Raw genomic sequence first — 20,719 nt, 5'->3', positions numbered from 1 at the left:
CACCATCAGCCTGTGGAACATCCTGAGGAACAACATTGGGAAAGACCTGTCCAAAGTGGCCATGCCCGTGCACCTGAACGAGCCCCTCAACACCCTGCAGCGTCTGTGTGAGGAGCTGGAGTACAGTGAGCTGCTAGATCGGGCCGCTGGCACCCAGGACCCCTTTGAACGCATGGTACAGTATGTTGTCATAATAATGCATTAATATTAGTATTATAGCGCACACAGCAAACCAGTGCATGTTAGCATCTTCAACTATGTGTTTTGTTCAATTAAAAGTATAATAAACTCACTTGCTTCAGTGATTCAGTATTTGGATGAAAATGAAACAACATAGTCTTATATACACTAAGCACTATTGTAGCTACAGTTGCCCTGGGGTAGACTAATGGAAGCAAGGCTAGAAATCTGCCCCATTGGCCCCTCTGACCACCACAAACGCACCACATTCACACTAGGCAAGATGGGTGAAGTGTCTACATAACTTATTTTTTGCATTATTTATACTTGCTCAAATGGCTATCCAGTTGTGATACTAGTTTCAATATGGATTATTGTGTTCAATATACACATTATATATAAAGCGTATAAAAACTGTTCCAGTTATATATTTCTGTAATGAAATTTAAGGTATGGTTGCTGTACCTTGGTGTCATACATTGACAGCATAAAAAATAAACTAAAGGCTCTAGTAACATTAATTAAAAACATAAATAAAAAAAGATAAAAATAGAAATATCCTGCCGATCTAGTGTTGGAAGCCAAAAGAGAAGTGGGCTCTTATTTCAATGTGTGTGGACTGTTTAGTGGTTTAAGCACTAAACAGAATAACTAAGAATAATGTAACTTTTATTTCAGTAGTAATACTTCATCAGTACTATTTTTGAAAATTAAAAACACAATATTTCAACACAATACAATTTCACATGTTTATTCTCATCATCTGATCCTACTAAGGATTCTTTTTTTTCCCAATTTGTTTAGGTTTACATTGCCACGTTTGTTGTATCAGGTTACGCATCCAGCTACTATCGCACTGGAGGAAAGCCTTTTAATCCTGTCCTTGGAGAGACATACGAATGTGATCGGCCAGATAAAGGCTTTCGGTTTCTGGCTGAACAAGTATGGATACATCCTAGTTTACTTCAGTTGCACATGTATTATTATGTATTAGATTATTATGTATTATTATTATAGTATCATTATTATCATTATTATTATTATTATTATTGTTCACTAAATATATATTTTTGCACAGGTCAGTCACCATCCACCAATTTCAGCCTGTCATGCAGAATCAAAAAACTATATCTTCTGGCAAGGTAAAGGAGTAAGTTGTAAATTATAATGTGTTTTACATGTGTTTTAACGGTTTTATTTTGTAGATGTAAGATGCAAGAATAAGTTTTGGGGGAAATCTATGGAGATTGTTCCTATTGGTACAACCCATGTTACTCTGACTGGGTATGTTAAGTCATGTTGGAATGTAAAGATATGAAGTTGTGTTTATTATATAACAATAAATGTATTTATAAAGATCTGGAGATCACTACGAGTGGAACAAGGTGACATCCTGTGTGCATAACATTCTGAGTGGCCAGCGTTGGATTGAGCACTACGGAGAGATCACCATCAGAAACACCAGCAATGATGTGTGTCAGTGCAAGATCACTTTTGTGAAGGTACAAGCTGAAATGTGTGTTTTCATTACAAATATTTAAAAGAAAAATATACTTATTTACATAGGTGATCTCACCAAAACATGCTAAAACAATGGACCTACTTGGCCTCATCTCAATAGCCACTTCACAGATGATGCCACAACCAGACAAACAAACAGGCACATGACCCGCACTCTACATTTAAACACTGTGTAAACCTGTCTCAGTTCACAGTCCCATTGCTATCCCCATTACAAGATATCCCCAGTTCAGCTCCATTTCCCAGCCTGTTCCAGTTCTTCTTTTGTTACCTCACCATTTTTCCTACAGCTGCCACTCATTCCAAAATCATCCCAGAGCAATCTATATATACTCCCCTTGTTCATTCAGTCTTTGCTAGATTGTTGACAAGTCAAGAGAGACACTCAAGCTCTGTATCTGAAACTCTGAAACTGAGGCTAGTTTATATAATAATGGTCTGAACAGAAGACGCAAAAGTGTGGTTGCATCTTTTTATTCAGCTTTTAGATGAGTGTTTTCGGGAGAAAATCTGCACTGTTAAACCGTATAGACTTGTGATCATCTGAAACCAGGTCTGTCTATATGAGATTCTTACTAAGTTTGATGAAGCTAAATGGTCGTCTTCATCTTGAATGAGTATACTTTAAGACAAAATTTTCTTTTCATCTAAACATTTCCTGTGTAACTTATATGTGTGATTTTTTTTGGAGTCAAAAAAAATAAATAAATAAAAAATACAGGACAAGTACTTTCTGTGTAGTCCAGATAACAATGACCTCATTATTGAATTAGGTTAATCTATTTGTTTTTATTTAACTTGTTTCAGTCCTAACTTACTAAGTCATTATAAAACTAACATGATAGGTGTCGTGTGATTTGACAAAACAATCCCATCCACTAGACTAAAGTACACTTTTTAGTTTAACTTGCTTGTATTTGTCCTTGCCGCATTTGACTTCAGTAAACAAAGACTTTGATAATCTTAGTTTAGCCCATATTTGCTTGTCACCCATTTCACTGACTTCCAAAGACTTCAATCCACAGACACATATGTAAGCTGTTTGCCCACACAAACTGTCCCTGTTTGTTGTGTTTTGTTGATGCTTTCACTAAAAGGAGAAGGTTAATTGCTTTGGCTTTCTCTGTTTGAAATGCCTCTTGAAGCTGCGCTGGACAGCAAGCCAAGACCTGTCAGATTTCATTATGCACCCCCATGGCTCATTATAGCCCATGCTTGACAGGCGGCGGGCAGAGGAGGTCTTTCACAGCGTTTGGAAGTAGGGCTGGACTATTAATCGAATTATTATCGAGATTAAAATTTCTAAGAAGTCTAATTGTCAATGATATGCCTTGGTCTTTTTAATCTAGGGGTCCTCTGTTCCAGTCCTCTGTCAGTAAAGGTGGAGCAGAGTTTGGAATTTAGAGGAACTTTAGAGGAATACATTGAACTGTTAAACTGTTTAGAGGAAAACTGTTTTCTGTGTTAAATGTCACTTGTCATGAATTTTGAGATTTTCATTGTTCGTGTTCATTAAATAAATATTGAAAGGCATTTTTATTTTGTTTTTGAAAATAAGAAAAATGTTTTGTTTAAACTCAAGATCGATCAGTATGAGGAAAAAGAGCCATATCACGCTGTATTCTGATCTATGTTATAATGTTGCTTCCTATCAGGAGTTGTGTTTTGTTTCATTCATACACTTTTAACACACAAATCATGCATATTTAGTTATTCTCTCAAACAGAAAACACTCTGTTCCACCTTGTGATGTCATGTGGTAATACAGGAAGTGCTCCACTGTGTTTTTAAACTCCGTACACCTTGACTAGAATCATTTGGGTGATTTCAACCCTGGAATTCCCAATCTCTATTGAACAAAAGGTAAAAGGTGGCTGTTAACCTCAAAACTACCACTACAAGCCATCACAAGGTGGAACTGAGTATTTTGAGCTATGGAGATGTAGACAGACTAATAGTAAAGGATTACTCAAACACGTGAATTAAACAAAACACAATTAATAACAGTATAACATGGCTAAAAACTCACAAGAATCAATTGAGAGTAATATACTATAATATAAGTATTTGTAGACATTGCACAATAATACATTTTTATATATTGCAGGCTAAATACTGGAACTCAAGTGTGAATGAAATCGAGGGAACTGTCACTGATAAAAAAGGAAAAGTTGTCCATAGACTTTTTGGAAAATGGCATGAAGCTGTGTATTGTGGAGATCCTCCATCAGCCACCTGTGTCTGGAGAGCAAGTAGGAATTCAAGCTTTTAAAGATATTTCAGTTGATTTGCTGCTGTTATTAATGGCTGTTTATAATACCTTTTGTGTTCACTATAGGTGCAATTCCAGTAGACTTTGAGAAATACTATGGCTTTACCAAGTTTGCCATTGAGCTGAATGAGCTGCACCCCTCACTTAAACTGCTGCTACCACCGACAGACACCAGACTGCGAGTGGACCAAAGGTTAGAATAACTGTCATAAAAGCATAAAAGTTTTTCAGATAAGGTATAAAAATAAGTGTTTGAAATTGTGATCAGTAAGAGTCAGATAAGAGAACGTTTTGATCAAACATACCACACACAGTCTGAGAAAGAGAAAATAAATCTAGGTTTGTCAAATGATCAAAAGACACATATTCTATTTTTATCACTATTTTAAAATAGCTCCAGGCTACATTTTCTTTTTGGCATATTTTTAAACTTTGGGAACATAGCTTGCCCAGGAAACTGCTAAGGAATAGACTCAATATTCAATACCAATTCCAATACTACACTGATAATAAAAAACACACTTTCTTTAGACATGAGAAAGCGATTTTTAACATAAGTAATAGTACTTTCTTTTACATTTGCTTATATTACTGTTGTGATAATAATAAAATGCAATCCCTTAGTTGGTCAGTTAGTTAGGTAGGTTCCATCGTGATCTATACGCTTATACTAATCTATGTAGTCTTATACTTGTTCTGATACACTTTAAGATCATCTAAAGCAATTCAGGAAAGTTTCATTTCTGTCCTCTGAATGTGACTTTTTTTTAGTATTGATATGTGCTCAAATGAGTACCAGATTTTAGATACTTTTCACAACCCTACACTATCCTATCCTTCTGTAAAAGTTTTCAAGATTGAAATTGAATGCACGAGGACTCTTACCAAAAGGGTTGAAAAGATAAGTGACACACATTAAAAATTCATTTTCCCTGAAAATCTGTTCTGGCAGACTGCTGGAGGAGGGGAAGCTGGAGGAGGCTGAGGAGCAGAAGCAGCGAATTGAAGAAATGCAAAGGGAGCGGCGCAAAACTCTTGAGGAGAGCAATGTGGCACACCAACCCAAATTCTTTAGGTAAGGAAAGGATTCATGGCACTACTATTTTGTTTTGAATTAAAAATTTTTCCGATTTATTTTTTAGTTTCCCCTTTAGAGTGAGGAGCAGAAGACTAATGGTGGTTCTCTTTAGTAAAAAAAAAAAAAAAAAAAAAAGCTCAACATTTATTTTATTTTATTTTTGCCAGTTTAATCACTCATGAACACAACACATTCAAGTGACTGAAATCCAGTGTCATGCCCAATGACACAGCAAAAGATCACACTGGAGTAGGATTTGCCCACCAGCCCTTATGGCTCCAACTGTTCAGTCACTGCCCATTCTGGATATATATCAAATCAATATTATACTGAATGATGTTTAAAAATTCAATAGAAAGATGCACTAAGATATCCACGGCAAAAATAATGTTGATAAAATTTGTAGAAAAATCTTGCATAGTCTTATAATACATTTCAGAGAAACACTGAATAATCCATATTTCTTGTGTGTCTTTCTTTGTAGGAAATCTAAAGACGACACGTGGGTCAGTACCAACACTTACTGGGAGCTGAGGACAGACCCAGGCTTTGGACACATAGACTTCCCAACACTGTGGTGATCTTGCAGAAGCCCACTGCACGGGCTCGGCTCAGTTTCTCTGTTGCAATTCATCATGTATGGCCTTAAATACAAGTGCTTTTTAAGTTACACACATTTTATGCAAGAATATAATGTAAAATTTGAATAATTACAGTGAATGTAATCATTGATCTCATTAACTAGAAATAGTGGAAAGCAGATTTTTTAATGAATTTACATGAGCTTAAGGAACAATGTTAAATTCAGCTGCTGTTTTTTTCATGGACTACCTCTGAAACATTATATCGGTTGCCATTACTTAAAAACAAATTATTCTGCATCCACATTATGCCTTAATGGTTATATCATGATTATGTTTTACAAGGATTGTTCATCTCTTGTTATGCTTTGTGTATATGTGAATTTGAGCTAAAATTTGTAGCAAGTCTTAAACCATTTCATTCGATGCAACAGTGTCTTCTACAACAATATGGACTGTCAGACTGATGTGTCTTAAACTTTGCTCCATGAGCTCCAATAAACAATATTGTTTAATGATGTAATTGCATTTATAGTTGGTTGCAATGTACATTTGAATTATGTAAGTGACTCATAATTTAATTTTCATCCAAATGCAGATTAATTGTAGCAGGAGTTTTATTAATTATTATTTTGAATAGCATCTGTGTGTAATGCACATTTTTAACAGAAAAAATATAGCAGAAGATTCTAGTATGGGTTGTTATTATCACTCACATTATATTTATTTCTTTATATGTCACTTTTGCATTGAATTTACAGCCAACGAATCAATATGACCATGTTGTCTTGTAATAATTACAATGCCATTTTATTATCATTATTACAGATATATTAATATATGGAGATATATTAAGAACAGTATTTCATACTATGTAGGGCCAATTAAATTGTTTAGATTAACATTTTAATTATAGATCAGTTCATACACTTTTTATTAGGCTATAGTTGTGTACGCCATTACCCCCTGCTCTCACTAATAATGAAAAATAATCTTTGAACACTGCACACATCACATGACGATACAACATAACACATGATTCAACTCTTTCTTAACATCCTATACTACCACTAGAGGGCGTCCGCAATGATCAGTACGTAAGCTTACGAAGCTTACGTAAAAAAAAAAAAAAAAAAAAAAAAAAAAGAACCTTATTTTTATAGTGCGTCAAAAAATGTAGATTTATTCATATTATTTGTTTTACTAATGAATTTATTAATTTTATTATAACACAATAACAATTTTGTTAGTTATTTAGTTCGCTTCCTAGAAAGAGGGAGGCGTGTACAGTAAAGGGGCGTCAGTCACTCTTTGTCCAAAACGACTTCTTCTTATGTTAAGCTTCTGAAGTCTGTTACAACTTGCCAAACGGCTCATTGTCTTGGTTGAAATACTGCAAAGTGCAAACTAGTAGAGGTAAGTCTGAGTGCCTGTTTTGCGTTGATCATTAAGAACTTTCGCTTTTTACAAACAACGTGTTCGATAAAAACAACACCGGGTTAGCGTTGCCTGTTCAGTGCATGTCCATAATTACACATTTATAGGCAGCTTATTACTTGATCAATATGGCTACAAATTACTGCAGATAATTATACGTGTTAACAGATTAATAACCTTTTAATTTCAGCAGTTTCGACATGTTTGCCACGGCTACGCGGAATTTTGTGGAAGAAGTGGATCGTGGACGCTCTCTCATACCGGTGTCCAGTTTGAATGACACGATTTCACTTTTAACTGTGGTTATAAAGAAGAAAAGATATTGGCTTTGGCAGAAACCCAAATATCTTCCCACGGATTTTACTCTGAATGATATTTTAGCAGGAGGCACACCAATACAACCAGGTATCACCAACTGTGTCTTTATTACATTAGAATTATCAATGTATTAGTATTGTTTTTTTCATTTACAGATATTACAGAGTCAGAATTTATCAAGTACAATGGCACATTTGGAGACAACATCCAAGGAAACGTTGGTGCAAACTTTATCCAAAACAATGTCAGTGTGGAGGGAAAAGACACCTCCAAATTGCAGTCATCATTTGGGAGCCTCAAGAAAGAAGAACTGGGCATGCCAAAACTTATTAAAGATTCAAAAGAAAGGTTAGTCTGTAAACAGGAAAAAACGATCTTTGTCCATCCATAAAATTGCAAAAAACAAAGAAGCTTTGGTTGATTATTAACACCATGACAGTAACTGCAAGCACTCTAAAAAGTATATACATTGTGTAGGATTCTATATATGAAATTATAGTTTATTTTAAGTTGTGCTGAGAGAAGATGATAAATGTTTTTCTTCATGTTAGACCAAGTAATTACAGATATATTTACCATAAATCAGGTCAAAACATCTGCAATTTGACAGTCATTTTCTACGTTTGAATTCTCGCCTGTTTTCCACTTCAAAATTAGGCTGCTTTCACACTAGTTTATGGTTTGATCCTGGTCTTGTCTTGGTTGGTGCACTCACATTTGGTCTTGATCTGGTCCTGATTCAAGCCACTTTAGACCTGATGTGGACTTGGTTTGATCCTGTTCTAGTCCTGGTTTAGTCTTGGTATAGTCCAACAGGTTTTGTTTATGTTTTCAATTTATCAGCTAGTCAACAATAATTTCTAATGTACTATTTTTACATTTTGATTTAACAATACCCCTATCTTTGTTATAAAAGGATTTTTTAGCATTTGTTTTAGAGTCCATACAGTCCAGATTATCAAAATTACAATTCATAGTTGTCTAGTCACAATTATTATAACATCACTTGACCTATTCTATTCTTAAACCTATTCTCTATCATTCGTCTTCAGGCTTTTGGACATGTCCCACTGTTTGGTTGAGCAGACTATGAGAAACAACAAGCAGGTGTTTGGGATTGTCAAGGAGCGCATTTTGACGACCCAACCATGTTCTGTCATTGAAGAAGTGCAGAAAGAAGGGCAATTTGGTGGGATGTTGACTGTATGTGGAGCCAAAGTCACAAAGGTATGCTATAAACATGTAATAATATGTTGTTCTCAAACTGTGGTAGCTCCTATGGATGGTACTGTTATTGCAATCTCAATAACATCTCATTGCACTGTGATACAGACCTTAAATTAGTGTTCCAAGACTTAAAAGGTGCCTTACATAGGTCTTTCAAACCTATGTAAAAGGTATCTAACTGAAAGTCTTGCTGTACTGATCAACAGTCTGTGGCCCTCTGAAAGAAATATGTTTCTATATGTTGCGTCCTTTGGTGAAAAAACAACTCTGGACACATTGGATTCAGTTGATCGTCAACTGTAAAATAAGTAATTAAAAATTCCTTAAACATTCACAAATCACTTCAAATACTACCTCGGGTGAGTAAATGCACTTGCTTAAGAGGTCTGCTTTCAGTTATGAAATATTCACATGTTTATGCCAGGTGTACAGGAAGTGCTGGCCACTAAAGTCTGGGTCACTTACTTTGGTGACAGCACTGAGTCATTATGGGTTAGCATGACCTGTTTTATGGGGCACAAAACTTCCTCAAAATAACCACGAATGAGAAATAAGATACTTATTTTTACTTACTCGTGCCTCATGATTTAAAAACTATTCATTATTGCTGACACTAAGGTAAACAAAAAGAAAATATTGAAATTTGTTAATTAGAGCATATTTAGGTTTACTTTTTGGAGTTGTAATTACATAGTTTATTTTATTCTCACTAATGCCATTTTAAAAATGTACATTTACTTTATCATTTCATAGAAAATATTACACATAGACTAATGTGGTCCAAATTAAATCTTACCATGTACAATTTTGACTGTGGATAGTAGTAAAATTAGGAAGTAAAATTTATCAATGGATGAGAGTGGGAAGGGAAATAAATAATTATACCAGTTCTGCATTTTATATACAAATAATAGATACTGTATTCTGAACTTTGCATTTTGACTGCTTTCTCAAGGTTTCACTGAAGGAAAATGCCAGCCTGAGCAAAGACAGTAATGTTACCATGGAGATCCCCCCTCATACCACGCTCGCCTACGCCCTCATTGAACTGGAAGTGAAGCATGATGGGCACTTTAGTAAAAAAGCAATTACTAAATTTAACAGAAATTCTGTGTCTGGTAATAATTTGTTTAAATAGAAATGTTCTGACGTTTCCATAGAGCTTTGTCTGATGTCAACTGTCAGTGGAGGATTTGAGGAAGTGGATAGCAATGGCCGTTTGGCTCCATTACACCACTCTGAAAAAGTTGACTTCAGACCAGGTAATTACTGGTAGCGTAACATATAATAGACATACCAAGACTATGTAACAATTCCTTTACTTTGCTGACTCTCTCAGAAACTATAGCCTTGCACTCAACTGTTTTATTTAAAAAAAAAAATACAGTCAACTGAACCTGGGTTGCCAGTGCATATAGAGGACACATGTTTTTCTCATTCTCACTATAGACAGATAGATAAATACTTTATCAGTCCCAAAGGAAACTCAGTATATGGACAGGCCAGGCCATCCATCCATCCATTTTCGTCCGCTTATCCGGGGCCGGGTCGCGGGGGGAGCAGCCTAAGCAGGGACTCCCAGACTTCCTTCACCCCAGACACGTCCTCCAGCTCCTCCGGGGGGACCCCGAGGCGTTCCCAGGCCAGCCGAGAGACATAGTCCCTCCAGCGTGTCCTGGGTCTTCCCCGGGGCCTCCTCCCGGCGGGACATGCCCGGAACACCTCCCGAGGGAGGCGCCCAGGAGGCATCCGGAACAGATGCCCGAGCCACCTCAACTGGCTCCTCTCGACGTGGAGGAGCAGCGGCTCTACTCCGAGCTCCTCCCGTGTGACTGAGCTCCTCACCCTATCTCTAAGGGAGCGCCTAGCCACCCTGCGGAGGAAACTCATTTCGAGCGCTTGTATCCGCAATCTCGTCCTTTCGGTCATTACCCAGAGCTCATGACCATAGGTGAGAGTAGGAACGAAGACTGACCGGTAAATCGAGAGCTTCGCCTTTTGACTCAGCTCCCTCTTCACCACAACGGTCCAATACAGCGACCGCATCACTGCCGAAGCTGCACCGATCCGCCTGTCAATCTCACGTTCCGTCCTTCCCTCACTCGTGAACAAGACCCCGAGATACTTGAACTCCTCCACTTGAGGCAAAGACTCCCCACCCACCCGGAGAGGGCAAGCCACCTTTTTCCGGTCGAGAACCATGGCCTCGGACTTGGAAGAGCTGATCTTCATCCCAGCCGCTTCACACTCGGCTGCAAACCGCCACAGGGCACATTGCAGGTCCTGGTTCGATGAAGCCAACAGGACAACATCGTCTGCAAACAGCAGAGATGAAATCCTGTGGTCCCCAAACCGGACCCCCTCCGGCCCCTGACTGCGCCTAGAAATTCTGTCCATAAATACAATGAACAGAACCGGTGACAAAGGGCAGCCCTGGCGGAGTCCAACATGCACCGGGAACAGGTCTGACTTACTGCCGGCAATGCGAACACAGCTCCTGCTCCGGTCATACAGGGACCGGACAGCCCTTAGCAAAGGGCCCCGGACCCCATACTCCCAGAGCACCCCCCACAGGACACCACGAGGGACACGGTCGAATGCCTTCTCCAGATCCACAAAACACATGTGGACTGGTTGGGCAAACTCCCATGAACCCTCGAGCACCCTATGGAGAGTGTAGAGCTGGTCCAGTGTTCCACGGCCAGGACGAAAACCACACTGCTCCTCCTGAATCCGAGGTTCGACTATCGGCCGGATTCTCCTCTCCAGTACCCTGGCATAGACCTTACCGGGAAGGCTGAGGAGTGTGATCCCCCTATAGTTGGAACACACCCTCCGGTCCCCCTTCTTAAACAGAGGGACCACCACCCCGGTTTGCCAGTCCAGAGGTACTGTCCCCGACCGCCACGCGATGTTGAAGAGGCGTGTCAGCCAAGACAGCCCCACAACATCCAGAGACTTAAGATACTCAGGACGGATCTCATCCAAACCCGGGCCAGGCCTCATGTGAAAACTCAGAACCTCCAGAATTCAGCCCTTAAGTCGCAGAGGCTGCACTACCACTGATTGGTGCAGGTGCTGTGGTTTATGCAGTGAGGAATCAAATCAGAGAGTGTCCATTCAGGTTCAAAACAATTGGATTTTAACCCAAATGAGAGACTCGCGTGAGGCTCATTCTGCTTTTTGATTGGGTAAACGTATTGAAGTAAAGCTATAACGCTATAAGCTCTAGAAGGCTATAAGAATAATTAAGAATACATACAAATTACAGCTGATATGAGTAAAAGCTGTATTTGAATTGAACATGTTTACCTTGTATCTAGGGACACAATTGAAAATCTGTCCCTTTAGACTCTGGGTTACAATATTTCTGTGATGGCAGCAAATATGTTTTAGAGTCACTAGAAAATATCAAATCATGTTCTTTATTTTATTTTTGGCAGTTCTGGAAGAGTTTAAGGAATATTTCAAAGTGCTTTCAGCCCTCCCATCTCAAACCAAATCCTCTCTGCTCCTGCAAATCACAGAAGTTATAGATGATCGCACAGCTCTGTCTTTACTTCAAAACTCTGTAAGAAAAACTCAAAGCTATATAACAAACTACAGTATTTTACATATTCACATATATGCACATGTTTGTTTTCTTAGCTGCACCACTTGTGTTACGGTGGTGTCTCTGCTTCGGTGGAAGAGCATCAACAGCAAATCCAGGACATTTTGGACTTGGTTGCACAGAGTGGTGCATCCAAAGACGCTGTCATCAAAGCGCTTCACCTTGTTCTGAGTGCAGTAGATGGTCAGTTAGGATTTTTGTGCATCATTGTTGAATTGGTGTTGACTGTTCAGTTGATGAATTTTATTCTTCTCTTTTCCACCTCAGAGATGTCTAACAAGTGTCTAGCTTTACTGCGAATGTGCTGCAGCTCTGCATTACTGCCAGACCTAGAACTACTGGTGAGTTTTTTTTTTTTTTTTTTTTTACATCACCGTTCAGAATACAGTTTATGTCCATACAACTCCTGTTAATTTCAGTATCTCTTGCTACATGGTAGCAGGCTGCAGTTAATGTTTTTTTCCCATTTGGACAGCTTCTTTTTTATTACAACATGTCATTGTTGTCCTGAGCAGGGTGTGTTCATTTTTATAAAATTATTTTATTTTATTTATCTGATCAATCAAAAACACCTGGTGACACAAGTTTGTTAATCGGTGAATTTTATTAAGTACATTTTGTATTTGGATGGCAAAGTACTTTTTTTTCCTTTGCCATTTTTTGGCATAATTTTCCTTGCAACACCTGCAACAATCAGTCAGACACCAGCTTATTCACTCACACAATATTTACTACAGAACTGAGGGGTTACTTGTGTTTTTTCTGTTTAGGTACAATGTTTACTTGGAGATGGACAGCTCCCCCTCACAGCCATGAGACAAACTACTCTGGAAGAAGAGGTTTTTGACAGAGTGCAGTGTCTGTTCAGCTCCTCAAATGTGTTTTTGAAAAAAGACGGAGACTCTTTAAGGACAGAGGTGCAGCAGGAGGCAGGAAACCTTCCCATCATCCTTTGCATCGCTCTGAGGGGTCTGGCCTCATTATCACAGTGATGTTCTCAAGTGATTACATAACACTGCCTATGTGACCTCCTTTTGTACCTGCATGCATATCTAACATGTTTTTTCTGAAAGGTGCTCTATGTAATTTTTCAGGTGGAGATTTTATTGCATTGCTTGGAATATTCCAATGTACAGCATTAAACTCACCTCCCAGTGAATCACTTACATGTGTTTTATGCTAAATCATACCCTGATAAGAATATTCTTACTGTGACTGGGGTCCTTCTCCATAGATCTGACCTGTAATTTGACCTGTTGGTGTCTCCTGCTTGTGATGGACCCTTCAACAGAAGTTACATACTGCACCTTGAACTTTGTTCACTTCATTTACTGCCTTTTTTTATTCACTGCCATTCTCAGTATACACATTTTAAATTCTTTATGTATGTGCATGGGTAATACTTTTATGTTTTAACATGTATTTTTAAATATTACTTTTATTTGTGCTATCATATTTTATAACTACTTAAAAGTAAGATTTTGTGGATGAGAATTTAACCTATAAATAGAAGCATACCTGCAGCATTTGTGCTTCTTTATGGTTTCTCATTATAGAGTATGGTGACCTCTGTATAATGTTTAGATTTTCTATCACATGTTTTAGAAGCAAGCTAGACAACAATCTGCTAAAACTGAATGCAAATGCTGCAATCCAGGTAGTTCAATGGACTTAATGTCAGCTACTTCTTAATGTAAACAACAAAGCAGTGATAGTTTCAGATCTCATATTTAAACCAGTCTCTTAACAGAAAGCATCAGAAATGAAGAAGTTACTTGAATGACTGGAAAATTGTATTCATACAATTTAATAACTTTTGTTAAATAATAATTAGTAAAGTCTCAAATGTTGTGGGGCTAAATGTGTGATGTTGATAAAAGATAGAAAAGACATTTAGAAAAACATTTATTCATGTGAAAAATACATATTCTTTGCCATCTGTAAAAGATCAAATTACTTTAAAACTGTTATTTAGTAATATTTCATGAAAGGGGTATGGTTCACAGAGATGTTCCCTGCTAAATTCTCTGAAAAAGTATATCTCAACATAAACCTTCAAATCATGAAGAGGTTTATCAGACCTAAGAAATCTAATAATACAGAAAATGATTTAAAATGAATTAAACACATTTATATTGCATGAAATCTTGTATAACAAAGTTTACAACACTGACATGACATTTACAGTTTTTCTTAATCGCTTACATTAACCAAATGTATTATGCAACACAAGTCTAATCTACTAAGACACAATGCTAAAGTTAGAGTAAGATTTGTATTTGCAACTTTATAAGAAATCTTAGTAGCAGATTCTCAAAACAGAACAGGACAATGCATTGTGACCAAAGTGGCTTTAAAGTGTTTCGGTTACAAATAACAGGCAGGATAGCACAACAAATTTGTGCAAAGTCAGAATAGTCAAAATAAAATATTGATATAAAAACTAGGAAAAAAAAGTTTTACCAAAATCTGAACCATTGTTTTATGTTTGTCATGGCTTTATTTTAAAATTTCTGAGCCATTTTTATAAAATGAAAATACACAAAATCTCCCCTTAAAATACATACTTGAGTTTAATCGCAATTTAACTCTCTTTTACCAGTTATGATACATGCACATTTTAATTCTGGACGAAGGAAGAAGAAGTACTAATAGTGGAAGTAAGCCATCTCTCACCAATAATAATTATGTAATTATATGGTAAACATGTTTTAAATGTGTGTTGACAATAATATACATTTATACACATATGTTGCCATCTTTCTTGAGCATAAAAATGTCACAATTGAGAAAAACTGTAACTCGAAGGACCACTAAATTAACTTTGTAACGGCACAATTTAAAGATGAATGGAAGTAGTATGTAGTGATGTCCTGTAAACCATAACACTGAGGTATATTTTCACTGAGCAAGCCCTTGTTAATTTGCCGGATAAATATTTAGACAATTTCAGATGCAAAATAACAAAATACGGCAATCATCTTTAAAATATACTGCCTCTCAGTGTTTTCAGTAAGATGACTGCCAACTGCAATCAGTTTAAAAATACTACACAAATAAATAAGTACACTTACATGGGTTGTGAGTTGCATAGTCTGCTGAGAAGACAAATACACACCAAGCTGCTATTGAACTCCTGCAGTGTTAAACTTTTCAGGTCCTGGTCAGATCTGGGCCCAGAGGACTAGTCTGTCCAATGGCAGCACGTTAGTAGACCCAACTGACAGGAACCCACTGTGGCTCTTCAAACAAACGCTCCACTGTGTCCTGCAGCTTGTCAAAAGCTTTGTCAAGATTGTCATTGACAATAGTTAGGTCAAAATAGTGGCTATAAGCTCGACGAATCCTAGCACTTTCATCCACAGTCTTCTTTAGATCATTTTCCTGTCAATACAAAATGTAGTGAATGCATCATTAGTTTCTATTAATTCATTTCATTATTTTAGAAGTATGCATTTTAAGTAAACCCACTGTGAGTAACTTGGTTGTTAGTCCAGCATCTACCACAGCTTTGTGCATATCTCTTAGAGTGTCCAGCTCGGGAGCTGCGATGAATACTACAAATGGCATGAACTCTGCAGTTTTCAATACTTTCAAAGCCTGGACAAATAGAAGACTGTTACTGACATTTTTTAAGTCATCAAAAATTTAAAAAGGGGTTTTATACAAACCTGAGGATTCACATCCAGGATGCAGGTGCGACCAGCTTGAACCACCTCATGGATTGAGTCGATCTTGGTGCCGTAAAGGTTTCCATCATACTCGCCGTGCTCCAGGTACCGGCTGTCCTTAATGTCCCGCTCCATCTGCTCCCGTGTCACAAAACAGTAGTTCTGCCCATCCCTCTCCTCCTCCCGTGGGGGCCGTGACGTAACTGAAGAGGAGCCAACGTTAGTGTCTTCTGAACACAGGGAATCTAAGCAGCATCACTCAGACACCTACAGGGCACCGTGGTCCCATATCGCAGCGGGTTCATGACAATTAGCCTGTTCTTCAAGCTCCGCCGGCCAACTCCCTGAGCGCCAATTAGAACCAATGTTTTTCTCTGGAAAGGTGGCATTCTGGTTACCTCTTCATAGATCTGCAGCTCATATCGATCAAATTCTATTTAAAAGAGGTTAAAATTTAATTTTAATTTACACATACAAGTAAATGAGAACCATTAAAAAAAGGAGATTAGAGCCACAAAAAACATAGAAACTTAGAATAATGTTTCCTACATACCTGCATTTTTTGAAGTAAGGTACATAATTTTTTTCTTCTTTTTCTTTGACATTCGAATTCCACAGAACAAACCTAAGGGATAGAAAACAGTCAGTGTCCACTTGGGGGCGACAAGTAGCAGAGAATAAGATAATCATGAAGTATTGCTTTGAGTGTTTGCAATCAACTGACCAGTGCCAGATGTGTCCCAGTCTCTTCTCACAAAAGCTTTTCTCTTTTCTTCCAAGAACTGACTCGGAATCAGACCTGTGCCTTCACCGACAACCTTACGGGCCTACAAACAGAAAGAGTAGTATCTAAAACAATTTTTTTTTAGGAAAATGCAATATACTTTTTATTCGTTATGTTTACTAGCTCACCTGCCACCAGTTGGCATCCTCTCTGTTGACTACATGAAGAATTTCTCCTTTAGAAAAAGCCAGTCCTGCCTCTTTACAAGGAATCAGGTTGTCTGTGGCTGGGTTGTAGTTGAAGTGTGGTTTCAGAAAGACCTAAGAACAAATTCATTTACTACAACAAAAATAATATTTTGCGGATTTCCCAATGACATTGACTAAATATGGTCTACAAAACATACAAGTTTATGTTTCTCTCAAGAACTGCCCACTGCTGAAAGCCAACTACACTAGCGCTGACACAAGAACCAAGGGGGTGACATAATAGTCCTACAAGCTGTGTGTGCGCATGCCAGCTGCTGTCAGTGCCTGTTACTGTAAGGAGTGGGGGGTGCCTCAGGAAATAGTGGTGTACGTCCCAGATAGTGTGTGGAGTGATAATTATAGATGGTCTGGTCTCAATTTTCAAAAGCCAAGCATTCTCCGGTCACACAGGTCAACCAGCATTCATTCAGTCTCAGGTAAAGTGCACTCACTTCTAAAATGGCTTAAACTGTTGATTTTACAGTTTATGATAATTACTTTAAATCTACATTTGCAGAGCAGTAAAATGCATGTATGCTCAGTAGTTGTACCTGTGGTGGAGCCGGGGCATCTCTGTAACTGGGAACAACTTTGAGAGTGATGCTGCCGCTGCTCTGCTTCAGCAGCTCCTGCAGCTCTTGCGGGTTACAGCTGACCTCGCGGCCATTCACCTCGCGGATTATGTCACCCGTGTGGAGCATTCCCTGTCGGTCAATCGAACTGCCGTGCAAAATGCGTGCAATTACCAAATCTCCATTCTCTACTCGGAAAGTCACTCCCTAAAAGGAAAATAATATATTTGTAAGGAGTGTTTGTATTGGCAGTAGCAACAACAAAGTAATTGTCTATAACTTACCAAGGGTTCTCCAGCTTTCTTCTGAATGCCAATGATCCTGAAAGCATCAGCTGGCATGAATGAAGTGGTAGTAGTATCATGGTTGACTGAAGCAGCAGGCATTTCGTAGCACTTCGCAGCAACTTTGTCATGAGCCTCTATCAGAGACTAAGACAAGAACAGACACTTGAACTTAATAAAGCAAAAAATAAACAGTAGAAAAATAAAATTGTGAACAAAAAAATGGAAACGCAACATCCCTTACAGTATTATAATAGCAAGAAACTACAATCAAAACTAAAATAAATCTTACCCCAAGAGTAACTACTCGAAGCCTGCATTGGTTCAAGTGCCAAAGATGCAAAAGCACATGAGAAGATTTACTAAAAATGTTATCAGTCTCTCCTACATTTACCAGTGTGCACCATGCATGCCATTGGCCAAAGAACACCCCTCCTTACAGTGTCACAGTTTGTAAAGGGTGGAGACTAGAGGAGTGATAGGCAAGAGGAGCTGGCTCAAATGCACTTCATGCTGGATTAAAAAAAGCTGGGTGAAAAGCTATGACAAGTTTCTCTGGATAAAAAGTTACTCTCAAAGATTCAAGAGCAACAGACGTAAAAAATGCATAAAGAAATTACCTGAAAGTGTGGTTCTTGGAGTATTTTAGCAAGTTCTTCAGCAGCAGTATTTTTCTCAGACAGGTTAGTGAGAGAGGTGAGAATATCAGTAACTAGTTGAATGTTGTCGTCTCGAACAGCTTCTAACTTCTTGTCCTCTAGACGCTCATGGGCCTTTAGTTGAATAACAAATAAAAATAATGAAAATACATGCATATTGATTATTAAAATGGCATCTTACTATTTATTAAACCTATTGATCTCTGCAGTATAGACTTTGTATATTTTGGCACTTTGGGGGAGTTTTTTCATTACCTTTGCAAGAGAGCGCACAATGGGACTCTCAATGACACCACGGAGAAAGATTAAGTCAATATCTTTGGCTCCTGTTCCCACTGGCAGGTCTTTTAAATTGTCCAATATCTGCTGCATGGCTTTAAGGAAACATCAAGCACAAATTAAATGTTGCATAGACTTCTACAATCTCTGTGCAGTATAGTTGTTGAGCAAATGTAGGTTTGTGAGGCAAGAACAAGCTGACAATGAATGAACCAATTCACAGAAAAGATGACTCACTGCAACAGTGACAGGCACGTTATGTTACAATGGAGCTGTTTAATAACTGCTCAGTTACAAAGACTCATAGTAATAAACTTACACTATACATTTACATTAGATTCAACTTTTGGACTTACCAGTTCCAGATTTCGCATTGGCAACGGTCATGTTTTTTCTTCTCAGCTCAGCACAGCAAACTCATGATGGAAGAGCTACAGACACATAACCATAATTGCTTTTAATGTGAATGGTAGTGTCTCGTGGGAGTACAAAATTATTAAAAGAAAGGCACAAGACCTTAAGCCTTAAGTAAGTAAGTAGTTAAAAATACACAAAGCCAAACGTGTAATTTGATTGAAATAGCATACCAAGAAGAATCTCCCTTTGTACAAAACATCAGTGCAAATCAGAGCCTTGTTTTTCTTTGCTTCAGGCCCATCTGGTTCTCGTCCTGAATCAAAAAAAGTAACCTAAGGTTAAACTCTTTCATTTAGTAGCAGGCCCATTTTTATTCACATAACTTAAATAGTTTGACAATTATAGTAAGTTACAGGATCAGCTTGAGCGTACAATCAGGTCATGATAACTACATTTTATGGACTCCTCCTTATAAAGGGCCAGACAGTATGGGCTACAGTTTAGAGAATGAAACAGCCAGATCTACTTGAAATAACTTTCCTTACATAGCCCCAAACTAAGTGGATAAAAGTGATGCAGCGTGATTTAGGTCACCTTTACTTAGCTGGAGTCGGAGTCTTGGCATAATGTCTGACAGAAACGTAGTTCAAAGAAGCAAGAGAGTGAAGATTCACAGACCTTAAAACTCACATTGCACAAGACACGTGTAACCAATGTGAGGCAACACAGGAGGAGACGATAGGAAGCCATTGGTAGCTAATTAACAATTCTTTTTGTTACCAAAACAGCATCCAATACAACTATGTTGTTTTAATTTAAACCAAACTAAAGATAAAATAAATGCTGTCACGTATACATAATAATCAATAATCATGTTTTACAAGCAATATCATATTTGATGCTAGTAGTGTGGCTAGCTTAGGACTGTTCCAGACTGGATTGCGAAGTATAATACTAGAGATGTTGTATTTTACTACGTTTTTAAGCAAACAATATAATGATAGCCTATGTCATTCGAATATTGTAACGTTTAACATCACTGGATCACAAAAACGCAACACGAAATTAGCTGGTCATTAGCTAGCTTCCCCCGTGTAGCCCGTATGCTAACGAGTACTACAGCGAGCGTAAAAGTGAGGCGATCCCCAACAGAGGTTTTATGAATGAAATCAATGAGTGTTGTCTTACCAGTCGTATCTGAGTGGGCCTGTTGCGTAATTAAACTTTCCTTCTTTTCATGACTCCAGAATAGTAACTTAAAACAGAGATCTCTCCAAGTGATTGCCCAAAAGCAGCGCTCTTCCTCCAGTGACACACGCCGCCGCCTCCGCCGCTCCGCCGCAGCCAAAGCGGAGCGCACACCGACACCTCAGTCACGCCAAACACTCTACGGTCCACACTGTCCAAATAAAACTATTGGTTTGTAAATTCTTCCGCAAATAACACCTCAAAATAGTGAACAAAATACTACGCGGGCTGCTACCGGATCTAGGAAGACGATGTTATCAAACTTTTGAACCTAATCATTACTAGACTTGTGTAAACCAGATCTATCCGGGACAATCTCACACAGTAAAAGGAGACGCTATAACTTAGAAAGCAGGGAGATACATAAGCAGCCTAGAATTCACTTTACCTTCATTATTTTTTTAAAGAAAGAAATATTTCTACGGTAGCAAAAGAAATTCAAAATTCTAT

At 38.1% G+C, this 20,719-nt stretch overlaps 3 protein-coding genes across 4 annotated transcripts; 2 read left to right on the top strand and 1 right to left on the bottom strand.

Annotated features, from left to right (window-relative positions):
* Nucleotides 1–6: 6 nt before the first annotated feature.
* LOC129412580 (oxysterol-binding protein-related protein 3-like) lies at nt 7–6,221 on the top strand. Its single transcript, XM_055166560.1, has 9 exons — nt 7–175; nt 985–1,122; nt 1,259–1,322; nt 1,386–1,464; nt 1,538–1,682; nt 3,809–3,953; nt 4,040–4,166; nt 4,926–5,048; nt 5,536–6,221. The coding sequence occupies exons 1-9, from the start codon at nt 62–64 to the stop codon at nt 5,630–5,632; spliced, it is 1,032 nt and encodes a 343-aa protein (XP_055022535.1). The 5' UTR covers nt 7–61; the 3' UTR covers nt 5,633–6,221.
* A 694-nt stretch (nt 6,222–6,915) lies between these two features.
* Nucleotides 6,916–13,753, top strand: gsdmeb (gasdermin Eb). Of its 2 annotated transcripts, none has more exons than XM_020937529.2 (10): nt 6,916–7,048; nt 7,263–7,474; nt 7,543–7,735; nt 8,440–8,614; nt 9,570–9,690; nt 9,775–9,876; nt 12,058–12,185; nt 12,263–12,410; nt 12,495–12,568; nt 12,998–13,753. In XM_020937529.2, exons 2-10 carry the CDS (start codon nt 7,270–7,272, stop codon nt 13,217–13,219), a joined length of 1,368 nt encoding a protein of 455 aa, XP_020793188.2. In that variant the 5' UTR covers nt 6,916–7,048; nt 7,263–7,269; the 3' UTR covers nt 13,220–13,753. The 2 variants fall into 2 exon arrangements, with proteins under 2 accessions (XP_020793188.2, XP_020793187.2); XM_020937528.2 differs by having other exon boundaries at nt 6,927–7,048; nt 7,260–7,474.
* Nucleotides 13,754–14,115: 362 nt separating this feature from the next.
* pals2a (protein associated with LIN7 2, MAGUK p55 family member a) lies at nt 14,116–20,562 on the bottom strand. Its single transcript, XM_020937097.2, has 14 exons — nt 20,210–20,562; nt 19,252–19,334; nt 19,021–19,095; nt 18,641–18,759; nt 18,347–18,499; nt 17,727–17,873; nt 17,422–17,649; nt 16,811–16,942; nt 16,623–16,725; nt 16,452–16,523; nt 16,170–16,331; nt 15,899–16,101; nt 15,699–15,827; nt 14,116–15,611 (listed from the first exon to the last, which is right to left on the bottom strand). Exons 3-14 carry the CDS (start codon nt 19,049–19,051, stop codon nt 15,435–15,437), a joined length of 1,656 nt encoding a protein of 551 aa, XP_020792756.1. The 5' UTR covers nt 19,052–19,095; nt 19,252–19,334; nt 20,210–20,562; the 3' UTR covers nt 14,116–15,434.
* Nucleotides 20,563–20,719: the final 157 nt, after the last annotated feature.

This window comes from Boleophthalmus pectinirostris, unplaced genomic scaffold, assembly GCF_026225935.1.
Source record: "Boleophthalmus pectinirostris isolate CB_2022bp ecotype Guang Dong unplaced genomic scaffold, ASM2622593v1 HiC_scaffold_89, whole genome shotgun sequence".
NCBI classification, from domain to species: domain Eukaryota; kingdom Metazoa; phylum Chordata; class Actinopteri; order Gobiiformes; family Gobiidae; genus Boleophthalmus; species Boleophthalmus pectinirostris.
This window is presented reverse-complemented; position numbering and strand designations above follow the sequence as displayed.